Source organism: Lissotriton helveticus, chromosome 6, assembly GCF_964261635.1.
Source record: "Lissotriton helveticus chromosome 6, aLisHel1.1, whole genome shotgun sequence".
NCBI classification, from domain to species: domain Eukaryota; kingdom Metazoa; phylum Chordata; class Amphibia; order Caudata; family Salamandridae; genus Lissotriton; species Lissotriton helveticus.
The window spans coordinates 2,054,688,758-2,054,715,905 of record NC_136067.1 but is presented as its reverse complement, the minus strand read 5'-3'; the positions used below and the strand labels follow the sequence as shown (position 1 = coordinate 2,054,715,905).

The window sequence follows — 27,148 nt, the reverse complement described above, 5'->3', positions numbered from 1 at the left end:
ATAAAAGAGGTCACGCACCGATGTTTAGTGTGATACTTCTTGCATTACCGAAGGGTGCTGTAGGAAAGTACCACCACCCCATGGGGTCTTAATAAACTTGTCTTTTGCATTTCCAGTTTCCGTGCCAACTTCTATTCTATGGTGTTCGAGAGTTTTTGCAGTGTGTGTAGATCTGAGGAAACCCAATACCACAGTGGTTTGCTGAGTCGGTGTTGACGTGGGCAGAGCCGGCCTCGGAGCAGTTGAAGGAGACTGTGCCGAGGGTTGATGAACTCCTTGCGGAGATTTGTGCTCCGAAGTCGACCTCCTCTGGGAACGTGAAGGAGAGACTTGCCTCGACGTCGAAAGCCGATGTTTTGACTTCGATGACAGATGCTTCGCCGTCGAACGTCGATGGTGTGACGTCGACGGAGAATGCCTCGACGTCGAACTATGGTGATGTGACGCCGATGGAGACCGTCTCGACGTCGAGCGCCGGTGACTCGGCCTCGACGTCGAGCGACGGTGACTGGACGCCAACAGAGGATGCCTCGACGTCGAACGCCGATGACTAGGCGTCGACGGAGGAAGCTGTGACGTCGAACACTGCTGATGAGGCTTCGCCGACGGCTGTCTCGACGTCGAGCTCCTAGGCTCAAACGGAGACCTCTCCTTCGACGCTGCACGTCGCCCTGTTGACGGCAGCGGAGGTACCTTGTTTCTCGACGCTGAAGTCTTCGTCGTCGAAGGAAGGTGACTCGTATTAGTCGTCGTCGACGGAATCTTCGACGCCGATCCCCACGCCGAAGGAGAACAAGTCGGGACTTCTCTCGATGCCGATCGCGTCCTTCGCTTTTTCTGTCTCTTAGGAGACCTACCTCTTTCAGAGAGTCCATAAATCCTTACCCTCTCTCTATTGTATTGTATTGTATTGATTGATCTATCTTTGAGGGTTCTCCTGGACAAAGTCTTGCAGTGTTCACAGGGGGACAGAGGATACACACTGGATGTGTATCAGTCCTGGCCTTCTTCTTCCCACAGGAAGGGCAGGTGTCACAAAGAGAAGGCATTTTGACAAAAAGTATCCTTTTTTGAAGCTCAAAAAAGGCAGCACTAACCATCTATGGTCAAAAACCGTCGAGTGAAAGCAAAAATTGAAGAAATTCAGCAATTATTTTTGACAGAAAGTCAAAAAAGGTGGGAGCTGTTAAACCAGGGTCCTGACAGAAGGAGCCGGAAAGAACAACTGACCTAACTGTCACCCCTGAGGCATGATGGGAAGCCATGGGTCATGGCTGCCTTAAAGGCACGGTGCCAGTTTTTGTTGAAAATGCTTTCATTTTCTATGCTACTGCTTTTCAATGCAGCCTGTGACTAACAATGTCTATTTATTAGCAATTTTCAGGATTTATGAGTGTTTTTGCTCATTAAAACACAAAGTTCAAGGGCTATTTGACCTAATGTGTTTTTTATTTCCTTGCTAATTTCAGTGCATATATGAGTGATTACATTGTTTAGCCTCAGTTTTGGGGCTGCATTGGTGTGAGAAAAATGATATATGTGAATACACATATGTGGAGCTATTTATATGTGATTTACATATATATTTTTATATTGTTTCTGGGGTCCCCGCACGTGGGCGGGAATATTCAGTGCTCATGACTATTGATGAGGATCCCTTGGAAGAGAAGCTGTTCTGCTCTCTGTGTTCACCGCAGAGTGCTGCGTAGAGGACAAAGTACAAGCATCTGCTGTGGTCTCAGTGTTCACCACAGAGTGCTGTGCAGAGGAGAAAGCACGAGCAGCTGCTGTGCTCTCTGTGTTCACCACAGTGTGCTGCGTAGAGGACAAAGCACAAGCAGCTGCTGTGCTCTCTGTGTTCACCACAGTGTGCTGCGTAGAGGACAAAGCATGAGCAGCTTCTGAGGTCTCAGGGCTCACCACAGAGTGCTGTGCAGAGGACAAAGCACGAGCAGCTTCTGGGGTCTCAGGGTTCACCACAGAGTGCTGCGCAGAGGACAAAGCACGAGCAGCTGCTGTGCTCTCTGTGTTCACCACAGAGTGCTGCGCAGAGGACAAAGCACGAGCAGCTGCTGTGCTCTCTGTGTTCACCACAGTGCAGTGTGCAGCGTAGAGGACAAAGCACGAGCAGCTGCTGTGCTCTCTGTGTTCACCACAGTGTGCAGCGTAGAGGACCAAGCACGAGCAGCTTCTGGGGTCTCAGCGTTCACCACAGAGTGCTGTGCAGAGGACAAAGCACGAGCAGCTTCTGGGGTCTCAGCGTTCACCACAGAGTGCTGCGCATAGGACAAAGCACGAGCAGCTCCTATCACATCGGTGTTCACTGCACAGTGCTATGCAGGGACTGTATCTCTTGCCTTCTGAGTGTCGACTGTACAGTGTGTGGAGCCAGACAACCATGGCCAGTGACTCTAGGCTCAGGGTTTAGGCATCTTAGCATCACAGTCTAGGAGTCACCAGAGGGCTTTACGCAATGTATGCATGTATCCGGGTTTGCAGGTACATTCCCACAATAAATAGGTTACATTAGGTTACGCTTTTGATGCATAAAGTTAAATTGGGTAAAATCAATTACCTTTGTATAAAGTGATCTCTAACTATAGTGTACTGTTGACAAACCGAAATCAGAAGTTGGAAAGAACATAAGAACATCACATTGGAGACAAAACCTAAGGTATGCCTTTGTGACAGCAAATGGACAGACTTCTGTTCTCCTCTGAGATTTTCCTGAGTGACTGCATGAGTGATACTGTGTGCATGTGCATGAGCGTGAGTGAGTGCATGTGCGTGCGTGAGACCGGTGGCATGAGGCGTGGGGCCGTGTAAGCTAGGGTGGTATAGAAAGTGAATTATTATAGAATTGCCTGTAGTTCGGGTCCACGTTTTGGATTAAAGCCTGAGCCCAGTTCATATTTTTAAGTCAAAGATCTCTATGAGAAACATTTCTGATTTTGAGGTCAACGAGTAGAATGAAGATATTTTGATTCGCTTCGACAGATCATAAGTGAATAAAAGCAGCCCGTACCCCAGACTGAGCGCGGAACAGAGATCCTACACCAGTAGGGCCTGGCGGAGTGACGCAGTATGGCCGATCGATCTCCATAGACGACAAAGGGTTAACAGTCGAGCTTTCACTGGAACTTTCCACGTCTTTGAGCCTGGAATCTGAAGGATGACAATACGAAAGTTTATTTCAGCAACAGGAACAGAGTGATACGTTTTTAAATAAATATATCCCTCACTAAAAGAATGCAATAGAATTAAAATGAAATGCAACAAGAATTTTGCGTTAATTGCAAGTAAAACCTATGAAACAAAATCCCACTTCACATCAACAAAGCAGTTTTACAAAACCACTGCAGAGCAACCCCCATGCTATGTAGATGTACACGGCTCTTTCTCACACTTGCATCTAATCAGGCATCGACACACATGCAACTAGACACTTTGATGCCAATACCAACAAAGAGTACTTCCAATTACCTGGCTCCGCACTTCTTGTCCTTCGCTCAGCCTACTACCATCTGCCAGTTTCCCTAACTCCTCTGTGCATCACAACGCACATTGGTTCTTGACTCGCCTCCTTTCCTCTGTGTACAATATTTGGAGACTGTTTCAAGTCACTCCGCTTTGCCCATCCTCACCACTTCTCTCAGATGGTTGAATACTTTCCCCCACCAGCCTGTGTACTCATGGCCACCTAGACACTCTGGCCACCATAACTGGTCCCAATACTCTTGGGGCTTTCCCTGCAAAACAATTTCATTGAAGCTAAGCTGCCTCCAAGCTTCTCTTTTACACAATTTCCCCTTCCAGCCCCAAACATATTCGTCAGAACACCAGCTCTTCTATACAGTGTAAAGGATGCACCCTGGCCTTCAGCACTGTATCAGGTTGCCGCAGCTACGCAATCACGACTAGCACCTCCACCTTGGAATCGAGGCACCGCAACAGACCCAGATCCCTAATCCTTCTTGAACTTACACTTCTGCCAGGGAAACCCTCATAAACTACTCCCATTACTTACTTCCTCGTTGTCACTGGTGGGGAACAGCAGCTCTGTCACATCTGCCATGCAAAGCTCACGGTCAACTCATCTTTCACTGCGTAACCCAAGCATAAACTCCACAGGCCATCACCTGCCTACAAATCTCATTACCACCTTCATTCCCATCGGCTTCTTTTATTCTTTTTCTGAAACAATTGTAAGTCAATTCTGCAACTTGACCACCATTTTCACACTTCTTCAAAATTATATCTTCTCTTCTGCCGACGTATCATCAGCTGCCACAATCCTCTTTCTCTCCAAACATTCAGAGTCGAAATCTGCTCTTCAGAAGACTGTGCCTGCGACAAGCACGGATGCGTGTCGACCTGCGAGACCCTTCCAAAGTGGGACTGCCCTCTTGAGAACACTGCACGTGACTAGCACGGAAGCGCGTCGACCTGCGAGAGACTTCCAAAGTGGGATTGCCCTCTTGAGAACAGTGCCCGCGACGAGCACGGATACGCATCGAGCTGTGAGACCCTTTCAAATAAAGTAGGACCGCCCTCTTAAGAACAGTGCCCGCAACGAGCAAGGATGCGCGTCTACCTGCGAGACCCTTCCAAATAAAGTGGGACCACCCTCTTGAGAAAAGTGCCCGCAACGAGCACGGATGTGCATCGACCTGTGAGACCCTTCCAAATAAAGTGGGACCGCCCTCTTGAGAAATGTGCCCGCAACGAGCACGGATGCGCATCGACCTGTGAGACCCTTCCAAATAAAGTGGGACCGGCCTCTTGAGAAAAGTGCCTGTGACGAGCACGGACATGCAACGACCTACGAGACCCTTTCAAATTAAGTGGGACCGCCCTCTTGAGAACAGTGCCCGCGACGAGCACGGATACGCGACGACCTGCGAGACCCTTCCAAATAAAGTGGGACCGCCCTCTTGAGAACAGTGCCCGCGAAGAGCACGGATGCGCATCGACCTGCGAGACCCTTCCAAATAAAGTGGGATTACCCTCTTGAGAAAAGTGCCCGCAACGATCACGGTTGCGCGTCGACCTGCGAGACCCTTCCAAATAAAGTGGGATCGCCCTCTTGAGAACAGTGCCCGCAACAAGCACGGATGGGCGTCTACCTGCTAGACCCTTCCAAATAAAGTGGGATCACCCTCTTGAGAAAAGTGCCCGCAACGAGCACGGATGCGCATCGACCTGCGAGACCCTTCCAAAAAAAGTGGGACAGCCCTCTTGAAAACAGTGCCCACGACGAGCACGGATACACGTCGACCTGCGAGACCCTTCCAAATAAAGTGGGATTACCCTCTTGAGAAAAGTGCCCGCAACGATCACGGTTGCGCGTCGACCTGCGGAACCCTTCCAAATAAAGTGGGATCGCCCTCTTGAGAACAGTGCCCGCCACGAGCACGGATACGCGACCACCTGAGAGACCCTTCCAAATAAAGTGGGACCGCCCTTTTGAGAAAAGTGCCCGTGACGAGCACGGATATGCGACGACCTGGGAGACCCTTCCAAATAAAGTGGGACCGCCCTCTTGAGAACAGTGCCCACAACGAGCACGGATGCGCGTCGACCTGCGAGACCCTTCCAAAGTGAGACTGCCCACTTGAGAACAGTGCTCGCGACGAGCACGGATACACGTCGACCTGTCAGACCCTTCCAAATAAAGTGGAACCGCCCTCTTGAGAACAGTGCCCGCAACGAGCACGGATACGCGACGACCTGCGAGACCCTTCCAAATAAAGAGGGACCGCCCTCTTGAGAACAGTGCCCGCGACGAGCACGGATACGGTATGACCTGCGAGACCCTTCCAAAGTGGGACTGCCCTCTTGAGAAAAGTGCCCGGAACAAGCACGGATGCGCGTCGACCTGCGAGACCCTTCCAAATAAAGTGGGACCGCCCTCTTGAGAACAGTGCACGCGACGAGCACGGATACGCAATGACCTGCGAGACCCTTCCAAATTAAGTGGGACCGCCTTCTTGAGAGCAGTGCCAGAGACGAGCACGGATGCGCATCGACCTGCGAGACCCTTCCAAATAAAGTGGGATTGCCCTCTTGAGAAAAGTGCCCGCAACAAGCACAGATGCAAGTCGACCTGCGAGACCCTTCCAAATAAAGTGGGATTGCCCTCTTGAGAAAAGTGCCCGCAACGAGCACAGATGCACGTCGACCTGCGAGACCCTTCTAAATAAAGTGGAACCGCCCTCTTGAGAACAGTGTCCGTGACAAGCACGGATACGGTATGACCTCCGAGACCCTTCCAAATAAAGTGGGATTGCCCTCTTGAGAAAAGTGCCCGCAACGAGCACGGATGCGCATCGACCTGTGAGACCCTTCCAAATAAAGTGGGACCACCCTCTTGAGAACAGTGCCCGCGACGAGCACGGATACGCGTTGACCTGTGAGACCCTTCCAAATAAAGTGGAACCGCCCTCTTGAGAACAGTGCCCGCGACGAGCACGGATGTGCATCGACCTGTGAGACCCTTCCAAAGTGAGACTGCCCACTTGAGAACAGTGCTTGTGACGAGCACGGATACACGTCGACCTGTGAGACCCTTTCAAATAAAGTGGGACCACCCTCTTGAGAACAGTGCCCACAACGAGCACGAATGCACGTCGACCTGCGAGACCCTTCCAAATAAAGTGGGACAGCCCTCTTGAGAACAGTGTCCGCGACAAGCACGGATACGGTATGACCTCCGAGACCCTTCCAAATAAAGTGGGATTGCCCTCTTGAGAAAAGTGCCCGCAACGAGCACGGATGCGCATCGACCTGTGAGACCCTTCCAAATAAAGTGGGACTGCCCTCTTGAGAACAGTGCCCGCAATGAGCACGGATGTGTGCCGACCTGCGAGGCCCTTATAAATAAAGAGGTACGTGTCGAACTGCGAGAGCCTTCCAAAGTGGGACTGCCCTCTTGAGAACAGTGCCAGTGACGAGCATGAATGCGCGCCGACCTGCAAGACCCTTCCAAAGTGACTGCCCTCTTCAGAACAGTGCCAGTGACGAGCGTTGTTAATTGTCGCCCTGTGAGACCCTTCCAAAGTGACTGCCCTCTCGAGAACAGTGCCAGTGACGAGCATGGATAAGTGTCGACCTGTGAGACCATTCCAACGTGACTGCCCTCTTGAGAACAGTGCCAGTGACTAGCATGGATACGTGTCAACCTGTGAGACCCTTCCAAAGTGAGACTGCCCACTTGAGAACAGTGCTCGTGACAAGCACGGATACACGTCGACCTGTGAGACCCTTTCAAATAAAGTGGGACAGCCCTCTTGAGAACAGTGTCCGTGACAAGCACGGATACGGTATGACCTCCGAGACCCTTCCAAATAAAGTGGGATTGCCCTCTTGAGAAAAGTGCCCGCAACGAGCACGGATGCGCATCGACCTGTGAGACCCTTCCAAATAAAGTGGGACCACCCTCTTGAGAACAGTGCCCGCGACGAGCACGGATACGCGTTGACCTGTGAGACCCTTCCAAATAAAGTGGGACCGCCCTTTTGAGAAAAGTGCCCGCGACGAGCACGGATACGCGACCACCTGAGAGACCCTTCCAAATAAAGTGGGACCGCCCTCTTGAGAACAGTGCCCGCGACGAGCACGGATACGCGTTGACCTGTGAGACCCTTCCAAATAAAGTGGGACTGCCCTCTTGAGAACAGTGCCCGCAATGAGCACGGATGTGTGCCGACCTGCGAGGCCCTTATAAATAAAGAGGTACGTGTCGAACTGCGAGAGCCTTCCAAAGTGGGACTGCCCTCTTGAGAACAGTGCCAGTGACGAGCATGAATGCACGCCGACCTGCAAGACCCTTCCAAAGTGACTGCCCTCTTCAGAACAGTGCCAGTGACTAGCGTTGTTAATTGTCGACCTGTGAGACCCTTCCAAAGTGACTGCCCTCTCGAGAACAGTGCCAGTGATGAGCATGGATAAGTGTCGACCTGTGAGACCATTCCAACGTGACTGCCCTCTTGAGAACAGTGCCAGTGACTAGCATGGATACGTGTCGACCTGTGAGACCCTTCCAAAGTGAGACTGCCCACTTGAGAACAGTGCTCGTGACGAGCACGGATACACGTCGACCTGTGAGACCCTTTCAAATAAAGTGGGACAGCCCTCTTGAGAACAGTGTCCGTGACAAGCACGGATACGGTATGACCTCCGAGACCCTTCCAAATAAAGTGGGATTGCCCTCTTGAGAAAAGTGCCCGCAACGAGCACGGATGCGCATCGACCTGTGAGACCCTTCCAAATAAAGTGGGACCACCCTCTTGAGAACAGTGCCCGCGACGAGCACGGATACGCGTTGACCTATGAGACCCTTTCAAATAAAGTGGGACCGCCCTTTTTAGAAAAGTGCCCGCGACGTGCACGGATACGCGACCACCTGAGAGACCCTTCCAAATAAAGTGGGACCGCCCTCTTGAGAACAGTGCCCGCGACGAGCACGGATACGCGTTGACCTGTGAGACCCTTCCAAATAAAGTGGGACTGCCCTCTTGAGAACAGTGCCCGCAATGAGCACGTGTCGAACTGCGAGAGCCTTCCAAAGTGGGACTGCCCTCTTGAGAACAGTGCCAGTGACGAGCATGAATGCGCGCCGACCTGCAAGACCCTTCCAAAGTGACTGCCCTCTTCAGAACAGTGCCAGTGACGAGCGTTGTTAATTGTCGACCTGTGAGACCCTTCCAAAGTGACTGCCCTCTCGAGAACAGTGCCAGTGACGAGCATGGATAAGTGTCGACCTGTGAGACCATTCCAACGTGACTGCCCTCTTGAGAACAGTGCCAGTGACTAGCATGGATACGTGTCGACCTGTGAGACCCTTCCGAAGTGTGACTGCCCTCTTGAGAACAGTGCCAGTGACGAGCAAGGATACGTGTCGACCTGTGAGACCCTTTCAAAGTGGGACTGCCATCTTGAGAACAGTGCCAGTGACGAGCATAAATGTGTCCGGACCTATGAAACCCTTCCGCAGTGTGACTGCCCTCTTGAGAACAGTGCCCATGATGAGCATGAATGTGTGCCGACCTGTGAGACCCTGCTAAATAAAGCGTGACTGCACTCGAGAACAGTGCCAGTGACGAGCATGGATATGTGCCGACCTGTGAGACCTTCCAAAGTTTGACTGCCCTCTTGAGAACAGTGCCCGTGATGAGCATGAATACGTGTCGACCTGTGAGACCCTTCCAAAGTGGGACTGCTCTCTGAAGAACAGTGCCCCTGACCAGCATGAACTTGCCTCAACCTGTGAGGCCCTTCAAAAGTGTGAATGCCCTCTTGCGAACAGTGCCCCTGACAAGCATGAATATGTCTCAATTATGAAACACATAATTTTCATGACAAAGAAGTACCAGTTATTTTTGGTTTGAATTACTTAAAGCATGTGTTACCTGGTGCAGACAAAAGCCCTTCCCCCAGCTGAGGATAAATTAGGAAGGTTTACACTGTGTGAGCAGAATTCTCACCTCTTTAAAGGCCTAATATAGCAATCAAAATCTGAAAGATAACAGCAATCTACTTCAAAGTGTCAGGCACGATGGTGCAGCCCTTCTGCTATTGAGGAGCATATGGTCTCTCTGAGCTAGAAACTTTTTGCTAGAATCTGCAAATTATCCAGCAGATGGTGGCAATATGTGGCTACAGTGGCAAGTTTACATTCAGGCGGAAAAGTGAGGGTTCGGGAACCTCAGTTTCCCAGTTGCCTTCTACATATACCACGAGATCCTCCATTTACATTTAGACTTATAAGCAAGGGTTCCAAGGCTCGAATATTGATACCAAATTCCTCCACATTTATTTTCTTAGAAAAGATGCAGGTAGAATACAGATCTACCTGGAGTGTCACAACCTATAATAATAATGTTCTTTCCATCCTTTCAACATCTTATTTCACTCAGGACTTTTTGGGCTGTAGCCACATGTCCCCTAAAACCAAGCCTAAGAGTTGGGAGTTTGGCATCTTGTATTCTCATCATTTCTCTTAATTTAAGATTTTCATGCATTCTAGTTCTTTTTAGATTCCTCTTGCTGCATCAATAGTTTCCTACCAATTAGGAACAGCAGCATTCCTGCACTACTTAAGGAGGTATTCTCAACATCTCTTAATCCTCAAATACATATTTCTTTTACAATGTAAAAGAACATGTTTTTTTACATTGTAAATGTACAAGTTACCAACATAAATGCGGCACAAGGCCCTGCAATGAATTCAACAGCATGGAAGGCCGACTCAAGAGACACCCCTATGGAGGGGAAACATGCTAAAACAAAGTGACAAACTATATGGCTTTGAAATGTGAGATCTTATTAGCATATTCCAGCACAGTGCTGTATAGCAAGAGAATCATATAAAGTCATTGTCAAGCCTACAATATGAGTTTGAGCTGTGTAAATGATAGTTCTGTAACTATTTAAGCTGAGACACACCCTGCGGCACATCAAGAGGCAATTAGAGACCTCCCTCTGTATAATCCCATAGAGGCCAACACAGTACCGGCAAGGAGGGAATCTCTCAGGGTTATGGCTCTCTTGTTGCCAATGCACCTGAACTTTAAATAGATATTAAGAAGAAGTGGGAGAAGGAAGTAGCAACCCTAGATGATAGTGACTGGAGGGATGCCACGCTGGCTTCTCCTAATGATCATAATCTCTGTAAACTGCGGATGATTCCACTCAATTACCTACATACAACATACCTCACCCCACAGAGGTTAGGGCAGATGGGTAGTATGTAATACCTACATACAATATACCTCACCCCGCAGAGGCTGTGGCATGTGGGAAGGATGTATTACCTACATACGACATACCTCACCCCACCGAGGCTATGGCACGTGTTTAGGATGGATTACCTACATACGACACACTTCACCCCACAGAGGCTGGGGCACATGGGTAGGATGTATCACCTACATACAACATACTTCAGCCCGCAGAGGCTATGGCACGCGGGTAGGATTTCCGCACACACATGCAAGAGGGGCAGCGTGGCTTTGGGTGGTTTCTTTCATGTGGTGTGGGAGTGTACCAAGATTAAAAGTTATTGGCAATCAAAACGACAAACATGGGCAAAGGTGATAGGGCGACCCGTCTACTACCATCTGAATCACACATCTGGATGCCATGGATTTTCTGGGAAGAGTGGTGGGGAAGGAGCAACTGTGACAATTGACACACCATGACCAAAGGGACATGAACAAAACTCGATATCTCCAGCAGCACCACCCACTAGCGAATGGAGGAAACCATGGACTGATGTTCCAAGATACAGGAGGCAATCTATCGAGCCAGGGGGCGGCCTCACAAACAGAGTAAGATCTGGGAACCGTGGTGGGAATATTTTGGCATGTTTAATGCCCGACAATGTTGAGTGACTGTATCGAGGCAGGACAAAGCAATGTCCTCTTCCTATTTGAACAGCATATTCAACAAATGTATTACATGTTACGTATTTACAGATTTAAAAATCAATATAATTGGTTTCATAAGTCAGATTAGGCTTGCAAAGCACTCGTCCAAGAGGGCAAAGCAGCTCTTGTCATAGGGTGCAAGGATAAGATGTTCTCTAGGACCGCGAAGGCGCATGCAGTGCCACACTGTACAGGGATACGTTCACAGAATGACGAAGTACTACAAAGCAGGGCTACCGTGGGGGAACATCTTTTAAACCACAAGATAAGCTTTATTTACTCCCTGTCTGGGCAGAAAGATCTGGCACTGGGCAGGAAGGGGAATCCATCATCCAATCACAATGATAGTAACAGCAGGCACTGCAAACACCTAAATTACTCACCTATTTCTAGGCTCTATTTCTTGAGGGCATGGTGGCGACACACATGTTACTAGCCCGCCTTGAGTCGCACTGTCTCCACCCACTGTACCAGACTATTTCCTGGGTGGGACGGAGTCCTCATTGCTTGGTATAACGTCCTGCTTAGGTGAGTCTCCGTCCTAGTGCTACTAGGCCATCCGGGGCGCACTTAAAACCCTGGTTCCTGTAGGCTACGGTAATATGTGCCAGAGACTCACCATTCTTATGGGCACGAAGTAGTCAAAACATGCACAGAATTGCTGGGGCAGACAGTAGATTGGACATTGGCCGCACTCCTTATGATTAAGAGGTGGAAAAGAGCAGGTTAACCTACGGAACCGTGAGTGGAATGGGTAATAGAGTACAATACAGGCAGGAGTAGGTCCAAAAAGGGGTATATTCAGGGTCACTTTCTGCAGAGTTGCAAGCTGGTTGTCACAGTTCACCAGGTCATGCACCCCACTGCTCCCAGCTTCTGCTCCCTGACCTCATGGTCCCTTCCTCTAAGATGATCGATGCCCCTTCCGCCCTGGCTTCAACCACTCGCCCTGTCCCCACTCCAAGCTCCACCCACCGTCATGTATTATTGCTCACATCCCTCAGCAGGTGATCTAACATGCGCTACCGGAGGCTCGCTTACCTGTCTCTGAGACGCAGGAATTGGACACCCCGCAGAAAGAGGTTGTTTCAGAGCTGCAGCAGTTCCTGGGGCATGTCTGCCCCTTCCCTGCGGAGAGAATGTGCTAGTTAAGAGCAAAGCTGGGAAATTATCAAATGTGGAGATAGATCACATCATAATTTGCATGGAAAGCAATTCTCTCCGCTGAACCGCAAAATAAAAGTGCAGACAATATGAAGCAAAACAGCCAAAGAAAAAAGCAACAAAAAATTCGTAATTTCAAAAATACACCAAAAAAGTTTGCCAAGGCCCCATTCCTCTGCGCATCTCCAACGCCTCTCCAAAACCCGTCACCATTCAACTCCGCTTTGGGTCTCCAAAAAGGTCAGAAATAAACTCCTACATTTGGTACAAACACTCGACGTTTTGGGGCATTCACAGAGAATTACAGGAATATATCTGGGTAGGTGTAACAGCTGCAGTTGCCCAGGAGCACTTCCATAATTGTTTTATGATTTCCAAGTTATTGAGCTTCATATGTACTTCACAATAGTGCACATGCACTTTAAATTATTTTTATCTTCCCCACACAGAAATCTCTTCCCCCTACATTCCTGCCTATTTTTAGAACTTTTACCCCCAGTCACACACTAAAGCAAGTTTACTGTTGCCCTTCACAATAGTAAAACAAAAAACTTCCAGTTTGTGGGTACTCACCTACTCTCCAAGGCATCCACTGCCCTGAAATGCCAACTACTGTGATCAGATCTGTTCACTCCTAATATTACTCTATACTGTTCATATCTTACTTGTGAGTAAATCATTTTGCAGGTGTAATTTCACATTAAATGAGATAGCTGAATTTATACTTATACAATAAGCCTTTGGTGCACCCAAGTGCGTCCATTAGTATCACACATCTGTCATCCACCAGGACCTCTGGAAACACTTAGCACAAAGGACTCTCATTCAATTATTCCTTCACTGATCCTGTAACTCCATTCTGCACAACCTTCACTTAATGGCATAAGATTAATGATCAATCCAAAACAATATTTCAGAGTTCACCTCATGTGCCGAATGACCCAACACTCCAACACAGACCTTCATTCAGTGACCGAATGAGAAATTCAAGGGCGCGCATCAGCAGCTCAAGGATACATACTGTCACTCACTGCACAAGGTACAACCTCCTTCGCACACCTCTATTCCTTTGTCCACCCCTGCCCGTCACGCATTCCAAGCCCTGTTCTGTGCAACCAGATCCAATATCTCTTCACACAAACCATCAACTTGTCCTGCCAATAAACATTCCTCCACGTGATCAAGTTGATGCAACACTGATACATTAGCAAATCGGCCTCCAAGAGCTCTTTCTTTGCTGGCCTCCTACCAGTTGCATCCTTACCAGTGCTTGAAATGGAAAAGTAGAAGTGCAGATACTCTGTGCCAGACTACCTGCTTGTTTCTGAGAAGTGCCGGTGCTCGCCCTCTCAAAATAAAAAAGTGCTGGTACTCCGTACCGGGCAGTACCGGCCGATTTAAAGCACTGATCCTTACCAAAGAAAACATTTCATCTTCAGTGGCTGCATCACTCCATAGGTGCCTCCAGCTGATGTACCGGCCCCCTGTGCACATCGCCACACTCCTCCTCAGCAGAGTGGTTGAATCGTCAGCTGCTGTGTTCAGAGCTCCTGGAACACTCCTGCTGGCGAAGGCTTGTGGTACAGCCACTCGGCCTCTCTGCCACCTTTTGTGGTAAAGTAATGTACATGTGGCTTCCAATCTCAATACAACTCACATGAGGAGCCCACTAGGAAGCCACAGTTTATAATCATGTTCTGCATCCCAAAGGAGGGATGTCCCAAATACTCTTAGGACCAGATGTACAACCCTTAGGAAACCGGTATTCCTAATGTATGAAACTCATTGAATTTCATTTAGGGATTTCTTGTAGATCGCAAATCGACCTCCATTATGAGCATTAATAAGGTAGGTCGCAGTTTGAGACCCATTAGAAATCACAGCCGATGGTGGCCTGCTGAGGTCAACACACCACCATGTCTGTGAATGCTTTTTAATAAAATATATATATATTTTTTTTAAATACAACCAGTTTTCCTTAGAGGAGTTTAAAAAGACAAAAATGAAACCTTTAAGGCAGTGGACCCACTACATACTCTTAAAAAAATATTATGTACATTCTCAAAGGGACCTCTTCGCCTTTTCGAATGGGTTCCCACTAGTTTTAAACTGTGGTTAAGTATTACTGTTTTGTGACTGGAATTCGGTTGCAAAACAGTAACCCATACCATATGGATTCGGTATTTGGAATGGACACCATAAACCCGTAAACCACTTCCAAACATAGAATCACAAATGCACATCTGAAAAAGCATTTTTCCAGTCAAAAACAGCCTGATTCTGCGAATCAGGCCATTTGCAACCAGAAAAATGCTTTGTACGTCTGGTACTTATTTCTCTATGATGTACATTACTACGGCACAGAGAGCCCATAAACACTGGCATAGGTTACCTGTTTCCTCTAACACTGAATGAGCTCAGTTTGGGAGAATTCACGATTTCCTTGGCAGAAGTTGAGTCTCCACACAACCTCATGCACTCTCATATTTGATAAACTTTTTTTAAAATTAGGAGCCTCATTGGTGTCACACAAAATGCCTCACACATTTAGACTAATACTCTGCCAATCCTAAAAATAATTTGAACTGACCATATTCCCAAAACGTGGAGCACCACAAAGGGTCTGGACCACTTTTATTAAACGACTTAAACCATCTCTTAGACCACCACCTAATGCACCACCATATTCACAGCAAGCTTCACTCTGATGGGTCACCCGTCCTTACACAGAATTTTCACCACTACAAGTAGAGCGTGGCTCGAAGACTGCAGTCAAGACACAAGGGTAGCAACTTTAAAGGTACTTTTAAATGCAGATCTCTAAAAAAGAGAAACTCCAAGACTCCCAGACATACACCACGTGTAGAGTCTGTGCGCGAGTTGTTCCCTCACCTTCCTGCGCCGTCTCCCAGAGGTCCAGCGCCACCTTGAAGGCCTGTGCGACAGTAAGAGCGACTGCTTGAGCCTGTTGGCAACAGAGGAAGCAGTGTCAAGGACAGCGGTAAAGGCTGACTTACAAACTGCTCAATGTTCTCTCTAAAGATGAACTCAGACATAGTAACAGATTACAGGTGACTCCAACTTAGTCTGTCATGGGGGGAGCACTTTGTAGAAGTGACGAAAGATCAGTGGGAGAGAGAGGAGTGAATACAACCGAGAAGGCATCAATCACAATAGGGAGGAGTTAGGGGACAGCATTTTGTTCCACAGAGATATTTTATAGAGAACACTTACAATCTTCTTCTTGGGCGAGAGGAAGGCATGGCATTCCAGCGTCTCGTTGGTCTGGTTCTGAGCCACATACGCAAAGACTTTGTTCTGAACCTTGTCTGTGGTGCAGTAGGAAATTCTGATAAGGGAGAAAAACAGAAAAAGAAAAGACAACATACTTGAATTAAAGCTTCTAGTTTTCCGGTTTTACTGATTTTTACAGCTAAATACACACAGAATCTAATTCCCGTCTGTATTTATTATTAAAAGCGGAAAAATACAGAAAATTGTGCATCTTGTTAGTGACACTTATTGTTGTTTTTCATGAATTCCAGCCCAACGGCTAAGCAGATAGATACCATGGGAACTTAAAAACTAATGAGATTCCCTTAAGTAAAGGCATATGTTAACATATATTTGTGTATAATGCTAATAATTACTTCTCTGTGTACTGTTTTGTAATATTTGGCTCCTAAATTTGATAAAACGTGAAAGGAATTTAAGTAGGAGTTAATGTTTATCAGCTAAAAAAATGTTGAAATATACCATGTGATTACCCATTTATTCTGAAACCATAAAATAAATATGGATAAATACCAATAAAATTGGCAAAAATAATTATGGATAAATGTAGACGGAAATGTTAACAAAAGAAATACCATTAAACCAAGAGCCCTAACTTTAATGCAACTACTCCCCACAACCGGCATCGAACTCCTAACGGATTAAATCCATAACTAACGTGGACCTCAAAGTCTTAAGGTTTTTAAAATTAAAAATTCAATAGTAGCCAAAGGCACTGCCTGACGTGCTCCAGGCATTCATTCAGATCCTGCACAAAATCCCAAGTCTGCCATTCTGACCTCAAATACAATGGTTTTTGTGTGTTGGTGCTACTAAGGAAGTCATGTTTACTTGCAGAAAATATACTAGTGTAGAAGGCAAAATGTCCACCATCTTCTCATTCAACAACAACAGGTTCACACACTAAAGGGTGCACACTTCGAGGCCCAGAAAACCAATTACAGGGACAAAAAACTGCCACAGCTAGGCATCTGTGGGACCAAATTCAGCACGACGAACCCCAACCCAAGATGGAGGGAGAAAGAGAGAGAGACAGACAAGGGGGGGGGAGAGCGAGGGGGAGAGCGAGAGAGAACGAGGCAGAGAGAGAACGAGGCAGAGAGAGAACGAGGCAGAGAGAGAGACAGAAAGACTGTGTGAGGGACACAGAAAGAGAGATAGACGGGGAGAGACAGAAAGAGAGAGAGAGAGAGGTAGGGGGGAAGACAAAGAGAGAGGTAGGGAGGAAGAGAGAGACAGAGACCGAGAGAGAGAGACAGAGAAGGGAGAAACAGAGAGAGGGTGAGAGGCGTGTTCACTCTTGCTGATCTCCATGAGACTCGTCACTACCCACCAGGGTCCTCGCCCAATGGGACAAATCACCAAAGGGAATGTAGTCTATTTTCCAAGCATATTTTTCTTTAAAAAGGGTCAATATGCCTGAGTGAGTGACTAAATCCTGCACATCGATCAAGAATTCGCCCACAGGGCCAGCAGCACCTGGTGGACATTGGAGCCCCAATGTAATGCCCATGCAGGGTTAGGTCGCACCAGCTCTCATTACCAGCCCCTCCCCAACCCCCCCAACACAGACACACACAATCCCACCTTGTTTTATGCACAGCACCTCGTGCTTGAGATGCTCCTGCTACAGTAGAGTTGTCCCGGTTAAAGCGCTGTCTGCTCCTTGGAGAAAGGTCTAATCTATACCCAGCAGCTAGTCCAGGCCCAGGGGAGGTCCTCCTCCTACTGCCACTCAGGTCTCCCAGCAGAAGACTCTGCTGGACACAAACAGGCGATGACAACCAGGGGGCTGGGGGAGTGTTGTTCTTCCCCTCACTCACACAGTCTATGCACAGTCTCTACAATCTACACACGAGAGCTGCAGGCCTCAGTAGCCTATGCAGAGTCTGTACAATTGACACAAGAGAGCAGCAGGCCTCAGCAGCCTATGCAGAGTCTGTACAATCTACACACAAGAGCGGCAGTCCTCAGTAGCCAATGCAGAGTCTGTACAATCGACACACGAGAGCGGCAGGCCTCAGCAGCCAATGCAGAGTCTGTACAATCGACACACGAGAGCGGCAGGCCTCAGTAGCCTATGCAGAGTCTGTACAATTGGCACACGAGAGCAGCAGGCCTCAGCAGCCTATGCAGAGTCTGTAGAATTGACACACGAGAGCGGCAGGCCTCAGCAGCCAATGCAGAGTCTGTACAATCGACACACGAGAGCTGCAGGCCTCAGCAGCCTATGCAGAGTCTGTACAGTCTACACACAAGAGCGGCAGTCCTCAGTAGCCAATGCAGAGTCTGTACAATTGACACACGAGAGCGGCAGGCCTCAGTAGCCAATGCAGAGTCTGTACAATTGACACATGAGAGCGGCAGGTCTCAGCAGCCAATACAGAGTCTGTACAATCAACACACGAGAGCGGCAGGCCTCAGCAGCCAATGCAGAGTCTGTACAATTGACACACGAGAGCGGCAGGCCTCAGCAGCCAATGCAGAGTATGTACAATCTACACACGAGAGCGGCAGGCCTCAGTAGCCTATGCAGAGTCTGGACAATTGACACAGGAGAGCAGCAGGCCTCAGCAGCCTATGCAGAGTCTGTACAATTGACACACGAGAGCGGCAGGCCTCAGTAGCCAATGCAGAGTCTGTACAATCGACACACGAGAGCAGCAGGCCTCAGCAGCCTATGCAGAGTCTGTACAATTGACACACGAGAGCTGCAGGCCTCAGCAGCCAATGCAGAGTCTGTACAATCGACACAAGAGAGCGGCAGGCCTCAGCAGCCTATGCAGAGTCTGTACAATTGACACACGAGAGCAGCAGGCCTCAGCAGCCTATGCAGAGTCTGTACAATCTACACACAAGAGCGGCAGTCCTCAGTAGCCAATGCAGAGTCTGTACAATTGACACACGAGAGCGGCAGGCCTCCGCAGCCAATGCAGAGTCTGTACAATCGACACACGAGAGCGGCAGGCCTCAGTAGCCAATGCAGAGTCTGTACAATTGACACACGAGAGCGGCAGGCCTCAGCAGCCAATGCAGAGTCTGTACAATCGACACACGAGAGCAGCGGGCCTCAGTAGCCAATGCAGAGTCTGTAAAATTGACACACGAGAGCGGCAGGCCTCAGCAGCCAATGCAGAGTCTGTACAATCGACACACGAGAGCGGCAGGCCTCAGTAGCCAATGCAGAGTCTGTACAATCGACACACGAGAGCGGCAGGCCTCAGTAGCCTATGCAGAGTCTGTACAATCTGCACACGAGAGCGGCAGGCCTCAGTAGCCAATGCAGAGTCTGTACAATCTGCACACGAGAGCGGCAGGCCTCAGTAGCCTATGCAGAGTTTGCACAATCTACACACGAGAGCTGCAGGCCTCAGTAGCCTATGCAGAGTTTGCACAATCTACACACGAGAGCTGCAGGCCTCAGTAGCCTATGCAGAGTCTGTACAATCTGCACACGAGAGCGGCAGGCCTCAGTAGCCTATGCAGAGTCTGTACAATCGACACACGAGAGCGGCAGGCCTCAGTAGCCAATGCAGAGTCTGTACAATCTACACACGAGAGCGGCAGTCCTCAGTAGCCTATGCAGAGTCTGTACAATCTGCACACGAGAGCGGCAGGCCTCAGTAGCCAATGCAGAGTCTGTACAATCTGCACACGAGAGCGGCAGGCCTCAGTAGCCTATGCAGAGTTTGCACAATCTACACACGAGAGCTGCAGGCCTCAGTAGCCTATGCAGAGTTTGCACAATCTACACACGAGAGCTGCAGGCCTCAGTAGCCTATGCAGAGTCTGTACAATCTGCACACGAGAGCGGCAGGCCTCAGTAGCCTATGCAGAGTCTGTACAATCGACACACGAGAGCTTCAGGCCTCAGTAGCCTATGCAGAGTATGTACAATCTACACACAAGAGCGGCAGGCCTCAGTAGCCTATGCAGAGTCTGTACAATCTGCAGACGAGAGCGGCAGGCCTCAGTAGCCTATGCAGAGTCTGTACAATCTGCACACGAGAGCGGCAGGCCTCAGTAGCCTCTGCAGAGTCTGTACAATCGACACACGAGAGCTGCAGGCCTCAGTAGCCTATGCAGAGTATGTACAATCTACACACGAGAGCGGCAGGCCTCAGTAGCCTATGCAGAGTCTGTACAATCTGCACACGAGAGCGGCAGGCCTCAGTAGCCTATGCAGAGTCTGTACAATCTGCAGACGAGAGCGGCAGGCCTCAGTAGCCTATGCAGAGTATGTACAATCTACACACGAGAGCGGCAGGCCTCAGTAGCCTATGCAGAGTCTGTACAATCTGCACACGAGAGCGGCAGGCCTCAGTAGCCTATGCAGAGTCTGTACAATCTGCAGACGAGAGCGGCAGGCCTCAGTAGCCTATGCAGAGTTTGCACAATCTACACACGAGAGCTGCAGGCCTCAGTAGCCTATGCAGAGTCTGTACAACCTACACGAGAGCTGCAGGCCTCAGTAGCCTATGCAGAGTCTGTACAATCTACACTAGAGCTGCAGGCATGAGCAGTCTAACCACAGTCTGTATAATCCACACATAAGATGAAGGCATAGGGAATCTATGTACAGTCTGTATAATCTAAACTATGCACAGTCTGTATAATCTAAACATCAGAAGTAGGCATAAGCAGTGGTAAATAAGAGCACCCACATAGCACAACACATTAACAAGTGCCCCCCACCACCCACCAAGGAATCACGTCACATGCAGATACACATCATGCTTTGCAGCTGGCCCAATGCAGACTGAGACAGGAGCAGTGCATGGATAATAAATGGTTTATCCGCCTGGAATGAGATTGCAGCAATAACATTTGTATTAGTAGAGGTGGGGGGCACTGAAAGCTCCAGCCCCATGTCTGGCTCTGGCTTAGCTCAAGGTCCTCTGGTATACTCGAGCCCAAAACGAGCTGAGCTGGCCATGTCCTTGACAGAGTTCATCCTGTCTTTGCAATTCATGCGTCTTCCTGGGATGTAGGTTATGTGAGGTCTCCAGCTTTCCCTCCTTGTCTCTAATGCACCTTCGGATTAGCAAGAAAATACCATCTTCACACTGTCCATACCCCAAATACAGGTTTGTGTGTTTTATTGATAGAAAGCGGACCGCATCGAGAAGGCCAAGAACTCAGCAAGGGAACTCTTCGACACAGTGGCCAGTCTGACCATTCCCAAACCAGTGATTGTGCCACCTAGTATCGAACTCTGTGAGTCCCTGGCTAATTTTTTCCTTAGGAAGGTTCAAGCAATTTTTACTACACTCGAATCGCAGGTGGCTCAGAGCCTCTTGGAGGGGTCTCACAGGGTTTCTCCTGCCATCTCATCGGGGGCGAAACTATCGGCTTTTGAGCCAGTATGCTCCGATGACGTTTTAAATTTATTGATGGCAACCAAGTCGGGATCTCCTCACGACCCCTGCCCTACGTCAATTGCAAAGCTGGCAGCCTTCCCAATAGCAGACACCCTAGCCAACCTTTTTAAACTGATGTTTGAAAAGGGTGACTTTCCTACAGTGTGGAAGCGAGCCTCCATTTCCCCATTGCTCAAGAAACCCTCGTTGGATATTACGGATTCTAATAGTTATAGGCCCATAGTCAGATTGCCGATGCCGGCAAAACTTATTGAGAAAGCTATGAATCTCCAGTTATGCGCATTTCTACGCACCTCAAAGGGTCTGGACCTAGCTCAGCATGGGTTTAGGGCAGGACACAGCACTGAGACTGCTCTGATTAAGTCCACAGAGGAGGTCAGGAAGGTGCTGGACGAAGGGGGCCAGGCGGTGCTGGTCCTACTGGATCTTTCTGCGGCCTTTGATACGGTCCACCATGCTGTTCTGGTGGACCGGCTGGAGTTTTGCGGGGTCCAGGGTCAAGCACTGAGTATTTTGAAAGCCTTCCTTAAAGATCGGGTTCAAGTGGTGGCGATGGGAGATTTCGAGTCAAGACCGTTCGAACTCCCAGGGGGGGTCCCTCAGGGATCCTCCCTAAGCCCCACTTTATTCAACATCTACGTATCTTCTCTTGCCCCGCTGATCCGTTCCTTTGGATTCGAGTTAACATCTTACGCAGACGATACCCAGATCGTGGTCTCAGTGCTTCCCAGGAAAGAGCTGGGTGTGGCAGCTAGGTTTCAGGACTGCATGTCAGCAGTTGTTTCATGGATGGCAAAGAGCTGCCTAAAACTGAATTCCTCCAAGACCGAGGTGCTTATCTTCGGGTCTAACACAAATCTCTGGAGCTCCAAGTGGTGGCCGACAGATATGGGATCCCCGCCATCTCCGACTCCGAAGGTGAAGAATTTAAGAGTCATTATTGATTACCAACTCTCTTTTTTTTTTCTTTTTTTTTTTTTAATTTTGTAACCAACTCTCTTTTAAACCTCAAGTTAAGGTGATTACCTCCTCCATACACTGGACTCTAAAAATCATCAGGAAGGTCCTTCCCTTCTTACCGGTCGGGAGCAGAAAGACGGTGGTGACGGCACTCGTGCTTTCTCGCCTCGATTACTGTAATAGCCTTCTTCTAGAGGCCCAGCAGGGGTTGCTTAATAAACTTCAGGTCCTACAAAATGCGGCTGCCCGCCTTATAGGGGGTTTGCCCAAGTTTTCTCCGGTCACCAGGGAACTGGAGAAGCTGCACTGGCTTCCGGTGCGGAAACGGATTTTGTTTAAATCTTTGTGCATCGTCTTCAAGGCACTGCATGGTCAGGGCCCGGCGTTCCTCCAGGAGCTCTTCCAATGGTACAGACATGATAGACAACTAAGGTCGGCCAGTATGGGGCTGATCAAAACAGCCCGCATCAGGAAGGTGCGCTGGGGGGGGCAGAAGCTTCGTTAGGGGAGCAGAGAAGGCTTGGAATCTGCCCCTTTCTCTAGCCCTCAAACAAAATGCGAACCTGTTGGCATTCAGAAAAAAGTTGAAAACATGGCTCTTCACCCTCTAGTCCGGTAGGTTGAATCTCAGGGAGTTACCACTTCAGCGCCAGGACACCGGTTGGTATTAGCGCGCTTTATAAGTGTTATAAATAAATAAATAAAATAAAAAACAGAAGCAGCATTTTGAAAGCATGTTAAGCGCAGAAGTGAGACCATGGTAGTGGGTAGCGCATCTACGTGGGCCTCTACACTCCTACTGTTTGTTTAATGCAACGCTACTTATCTTGAGGATATAATGCACTTAGTTGTACGTTTTCCTGAAAATGTCAACAATTTTGGCTGAAACTGCTGTATGTTCAAGTGTGACTGGCTGTTGGTTTCTTGGACTGTGCCACTTTCTTTGGCATTGCACCATAGTCCACAGCTAAGGATTATATAGCCAACTAGTAATGTTATTTTCCACGGTTTCGTACTGTAAAGGATTGTCATTTTGTAAAGCTGAGTTCTCTTTGACAAACATAGGCCGGTACAGCTTAGAGGTCTTTCATCCGGATCCTAACATTTATAGTTTAGTGTTACGATATTAAAAACAAAAACCAGACTGGGCGCACCATGCTGAAAGGAGATGAATACTGAAAAAAAATTCTCTTTGTTTCTTTGGGGAAAGCAGGGGCTTTTAGTATTCCTAATGGTTAACATTCCAGGTCACCCCATAAGCAAGTCCATACCACCCTGTGATGGGCCTCAGCGGCGAAAATGTATTTTACCTAGAGAAACTGGCAGGCAGCAAAGCAGGAACCTTAAAGAGGGTGGAACAAGTCCATTACACCCCCTCTCCCCACACCTCACCAGCACATTCACTGTCCCATCTGGAGGAGGAGGGCGGGAATGAAGGTGGGGTGAAGGGCTTGGTTAAAGGTGAGCAGAAGACTGCAGTTCTGTCTATTCATTGTTATCTAGGGGTAGGAAAGCCCCAGTGGCACAGCAGGAGTGCACTGGGCCCGTCCAAACACTTAAAATGGGTCCCCTCTGTTACCTTGCTAAGCAGTGAAAGCATCCATAGCTGGGGTGGAGATGGTCTCTTAATAGCAAAACCTTGACCCTGGTACCACTACACCTGCGTAATTGATACGTCCACACCTGGAGAGCACTACATGATCACTCAACAGCAGGTTTTCAAGACCCGCACGTCCACATGACTGTTGTGTATATTTTATGTTGTGTAGCTGCTGTCTGTCAAGATAGTTCATGTTTTTATGTATGTAATATGTAGCTGCTGCTTATTTCATGATATGAAGTTATTCGGTTAGCTAGGTTATGCAGTTATGCTGCCATCTTTGTACTGTGTAAGGTATGTATCCAGTGTCATGTTAAGCTGTGTGATATGCAGTTGTTATGTAGTTGCTTTCTATATTGTTATGCGATGATATGCAAGATTTAGCTGTGTTCCGGATTACATTAAATTGCTGCTGTCTGTTAAATTACATTACTACTGTCCAAGTTAAGTAGCCACTGTCTTATGTTGCCTTTATGTTGCTGCTCGCTGATTATGCTAGGTAACTGCCTATTTTGCTTTTTTTAGTATATTTGTTTAGCACAACTTGCTTAGTTTCTGAGACTTAAATATAAAAATCTGGATTCACGTGGTATTGTATTTGCGGGCTCGTTTCATGTTTTGTCTCGGCCAGTGGCGGCTGGTCCATGGGGGCGTTTGGGCACCGCCCCCCTTGTTTTCTCGCCGTGCGAGAAGGCAAACAAAGGTAGTTATTATTACCAATGATAATAACTACCATTTGTTTATACCTTGCCTTCTCGCACGGCGAGAAAGCAGAAGTTCCTGTGTGGGCGGTATTACTCGAGGGCAGGGGGGAGCGGCTTGCCCACTGTTGGTAATACTGTCTGTTTGGGCAGCCTGAGAGGCTACCCAAACAGACAGTTTTAACACAGTAGGCAAGCCGCTCCCCCCTGCCCTCGAGTAACCCCTCCCACTCTCCCCGTCTCTCTGTATGCTGCTGTGCAGAGAAATGACGTCGGTAGGGCAGCCGGCCGAACCAATCACAGCGCTGGCTGCTGTGGAGGGGAGGGAGGCTGCCTGCTGCCTTCTGGTGACGTCGGAATTCTACAGCGACGGTGGGAGTCTGGAGCCTCAGTCAGGATGGGAAAGAAAAGCGGGAAGCCATTAACCAAGGTAAGTTTCGTTTCAGTTTGTTAATATTTAATTATCCCACCTCCCGTCCCCCCCAACCATCCAATAAGCACCTGGACAGCTGAAAGATCCAATTTTTAGTAACACAGATTGGCGCTTTAGCAAGCACATAAGTTAGAAAATGACGAAAACTGATCACTACTATGCTGAGTAGAGAAAGTGATTTGCTTATTTAGTTGCCCCTTGCCCTTAAACATTAGAGGGGGCGAGCGACTGAAAGCTCAAGACATCTGTCTGGCTCTGGCTTGCTTGAAGTTTTTTTGGACCTTTCAGTCCAAAACGAGCTGAACTTTAACGTGGCTTCTTCGTGCCAGCCTCCCGTAAAGTGACCGAGAAGAAGAGGAGAGACGTCTCTCCCCCTTTGAACCTGTGGCCTCAGTCCCCCAGAGGAGCTCCTGAAAGTTTTTCCGCATTTGGGGCATCCACTGAAACTGAACTGTTTGCTAAAAATTGTGAAAGTGTCACATTTACTTTCAACTGCTTTTGGGCTCAGGCTTTGCTGTTGAAAGTAACACTATGTTTTTGGACAGAAGGTGTTGTAAAAACGAAACTTTTTAAACACAATTTTCTCGGGGTTTAAGTTTTGGTTAAGTGGCAAAAATTAGTTCAGTGCTGCCCATGGCATATATTGTAAAAAGTACAGTCTCCTAAAATATTGACTTTTGAGATTTACATTGTGTTCTATGGACACGTTTTGCCTTTTATTTAAAAAATCATAACTTCTCACTCCCTTTGCCCATTTCTAAAAATGTCGGTATCGTGTGTTTTCTACAAATTGCTGTGCCAGAGAGAGGAGACCTATTCTTTTAACTGGGCGACATTTTTAACAGCTGCAGAAGACAAAGGAGAGTTCAGTTAAGACCAGTTCCTGTTATGGAAATAAAGCCTTCGTGAAATCATGCATCAACATATTCACAAATATTTCACAAACTTTTCATTTTTGTCGTATTAACTGGGAAACAGCCATACGAACAAAGCAAGGTATTTAGTGTTTGTTTTTCTGTAGTTTTATGGGAATTGCAACTCAGGGCATGTGCAGAATGGGTGTAGTTAAGTACAGCGCGCAGGCAGCTTGTCCATGCTGTTAAGTAAATAAAAGTTCTTATAAGAGAAAATGTAGAAGGCCATTAAGAATAGGGCACAGAAACAGGTGCATCTTTTCAGAAGGAGGGGACAGTTAAACAATTCCTTACCGAGTGCCTCCATGTATGGGTCAAAATTTTGACTGAGAACAGTTTTGTCACGTGTTGTTTTAGTGTGTGGCAACTCCACCAATAGAAACGATAACATAGGAAATCTTTGCTGTTACATGCTGGCATTTTTTTACGCAGAGTATTACTGGAAATGCAAGTTGTTCGGCGTCAAGCACTACGCTTGCTCGCCATAGTGCAGTCCGGCAATAATTCAGGCTTTCCCGCCTCTGTGGGCCGGACTGTGATGGGGCCGGTGTACTCCGAGCCCCGGTAAGCCCCATATACCGCGTGGTATGGTCGTTTACCGGGTGCTCTGAATAGACTTATGCCTGTAATATGGGCCTGTGTACTTCTAAGCAGTATCGACGGCTCCAGCGACGCCTCCTGTCACGGCTCAGACACGACCGCATCAAGCCTGAGGCCACAAGATGGCTGCGCAGACACGCGCTCAGACAAAGGTCACGTAAAGGTCACGCACGGAATACCTGCCCAGCTCGACTCTCATTGGAGCACGCGCAGCGTCCGAGCGTCGGCCGCCATCACAGGAGACCACCGCAGTGAGGCACGCGGGCCCGAGGACAGCGTCACGTGCCACCCGCACACACTGGGCAGGGCACGAGGAGGAACGCGCGGGACACCGCTGGACACAAGGACTCAGACAAGGGCCCCTTTCACCAGGAGAGGCCAGCCTTCCTACAGCCAGGCCCGAGTGCAGGGCGGCACAAGGGCGCCATTCTTGACACCCACAGCGCGAGGGCCGGGGCGCGCGGGGCAACAATAGGAGCGGCACGTGCCAGCCTCAGATGAGGGGCGAGGCGCTGGGCGTGCCCCTCCCCCTCCAGTGATGGCACACACCGAGGGAACCAACTAGGCTGCAATGTGGGCTCCTCCGTCTACAGTGAGCGGCACTTCTAGGCGCTCCTGGCTGTGGGAGATAAGAACGCGGGGTGAACTAAGTTGTTTTGTCAAGATCACCCA

The 27,148-nt window shown here is 48.6% G+C and overlaps 1 protein-coding gene across 1 annotated transcript in view; it reads right to left on the bottom strand.

Moving 5' to 3' along the window:
* Window positions 1-27,148, bottom strand: part of LOC144763995 (low density lipoprotein receptor adapter protein 1-B-like) — a 140,514-nt gene that overhangs the window by 64,563 nt on the left and 48,803 nt on the right. Inside the window, exons 3-6 of the mRNA XM_078650116.1 lie at window positions 15,828-15,942; window positions 15,486-15,558; window positions 12,471-12,557; window positions 3,026-3,165 (exon numbers count right to left, since the gene is read on the bottom strand). Coding sequence (XP_078506242.1) covers window positions 3,026-3,165; window positions 12,471-12,557; window positions 15,486-15,558; window positions 15,828-15,942 — 415 coding nt within the window. The remainder of the gene's footprint in view (window positions 1-3,025; window positions 3,166-12,470; window positions 12,558-15,485; window positions 15,559-15,827; window positions 15,943-27,148) is intronic.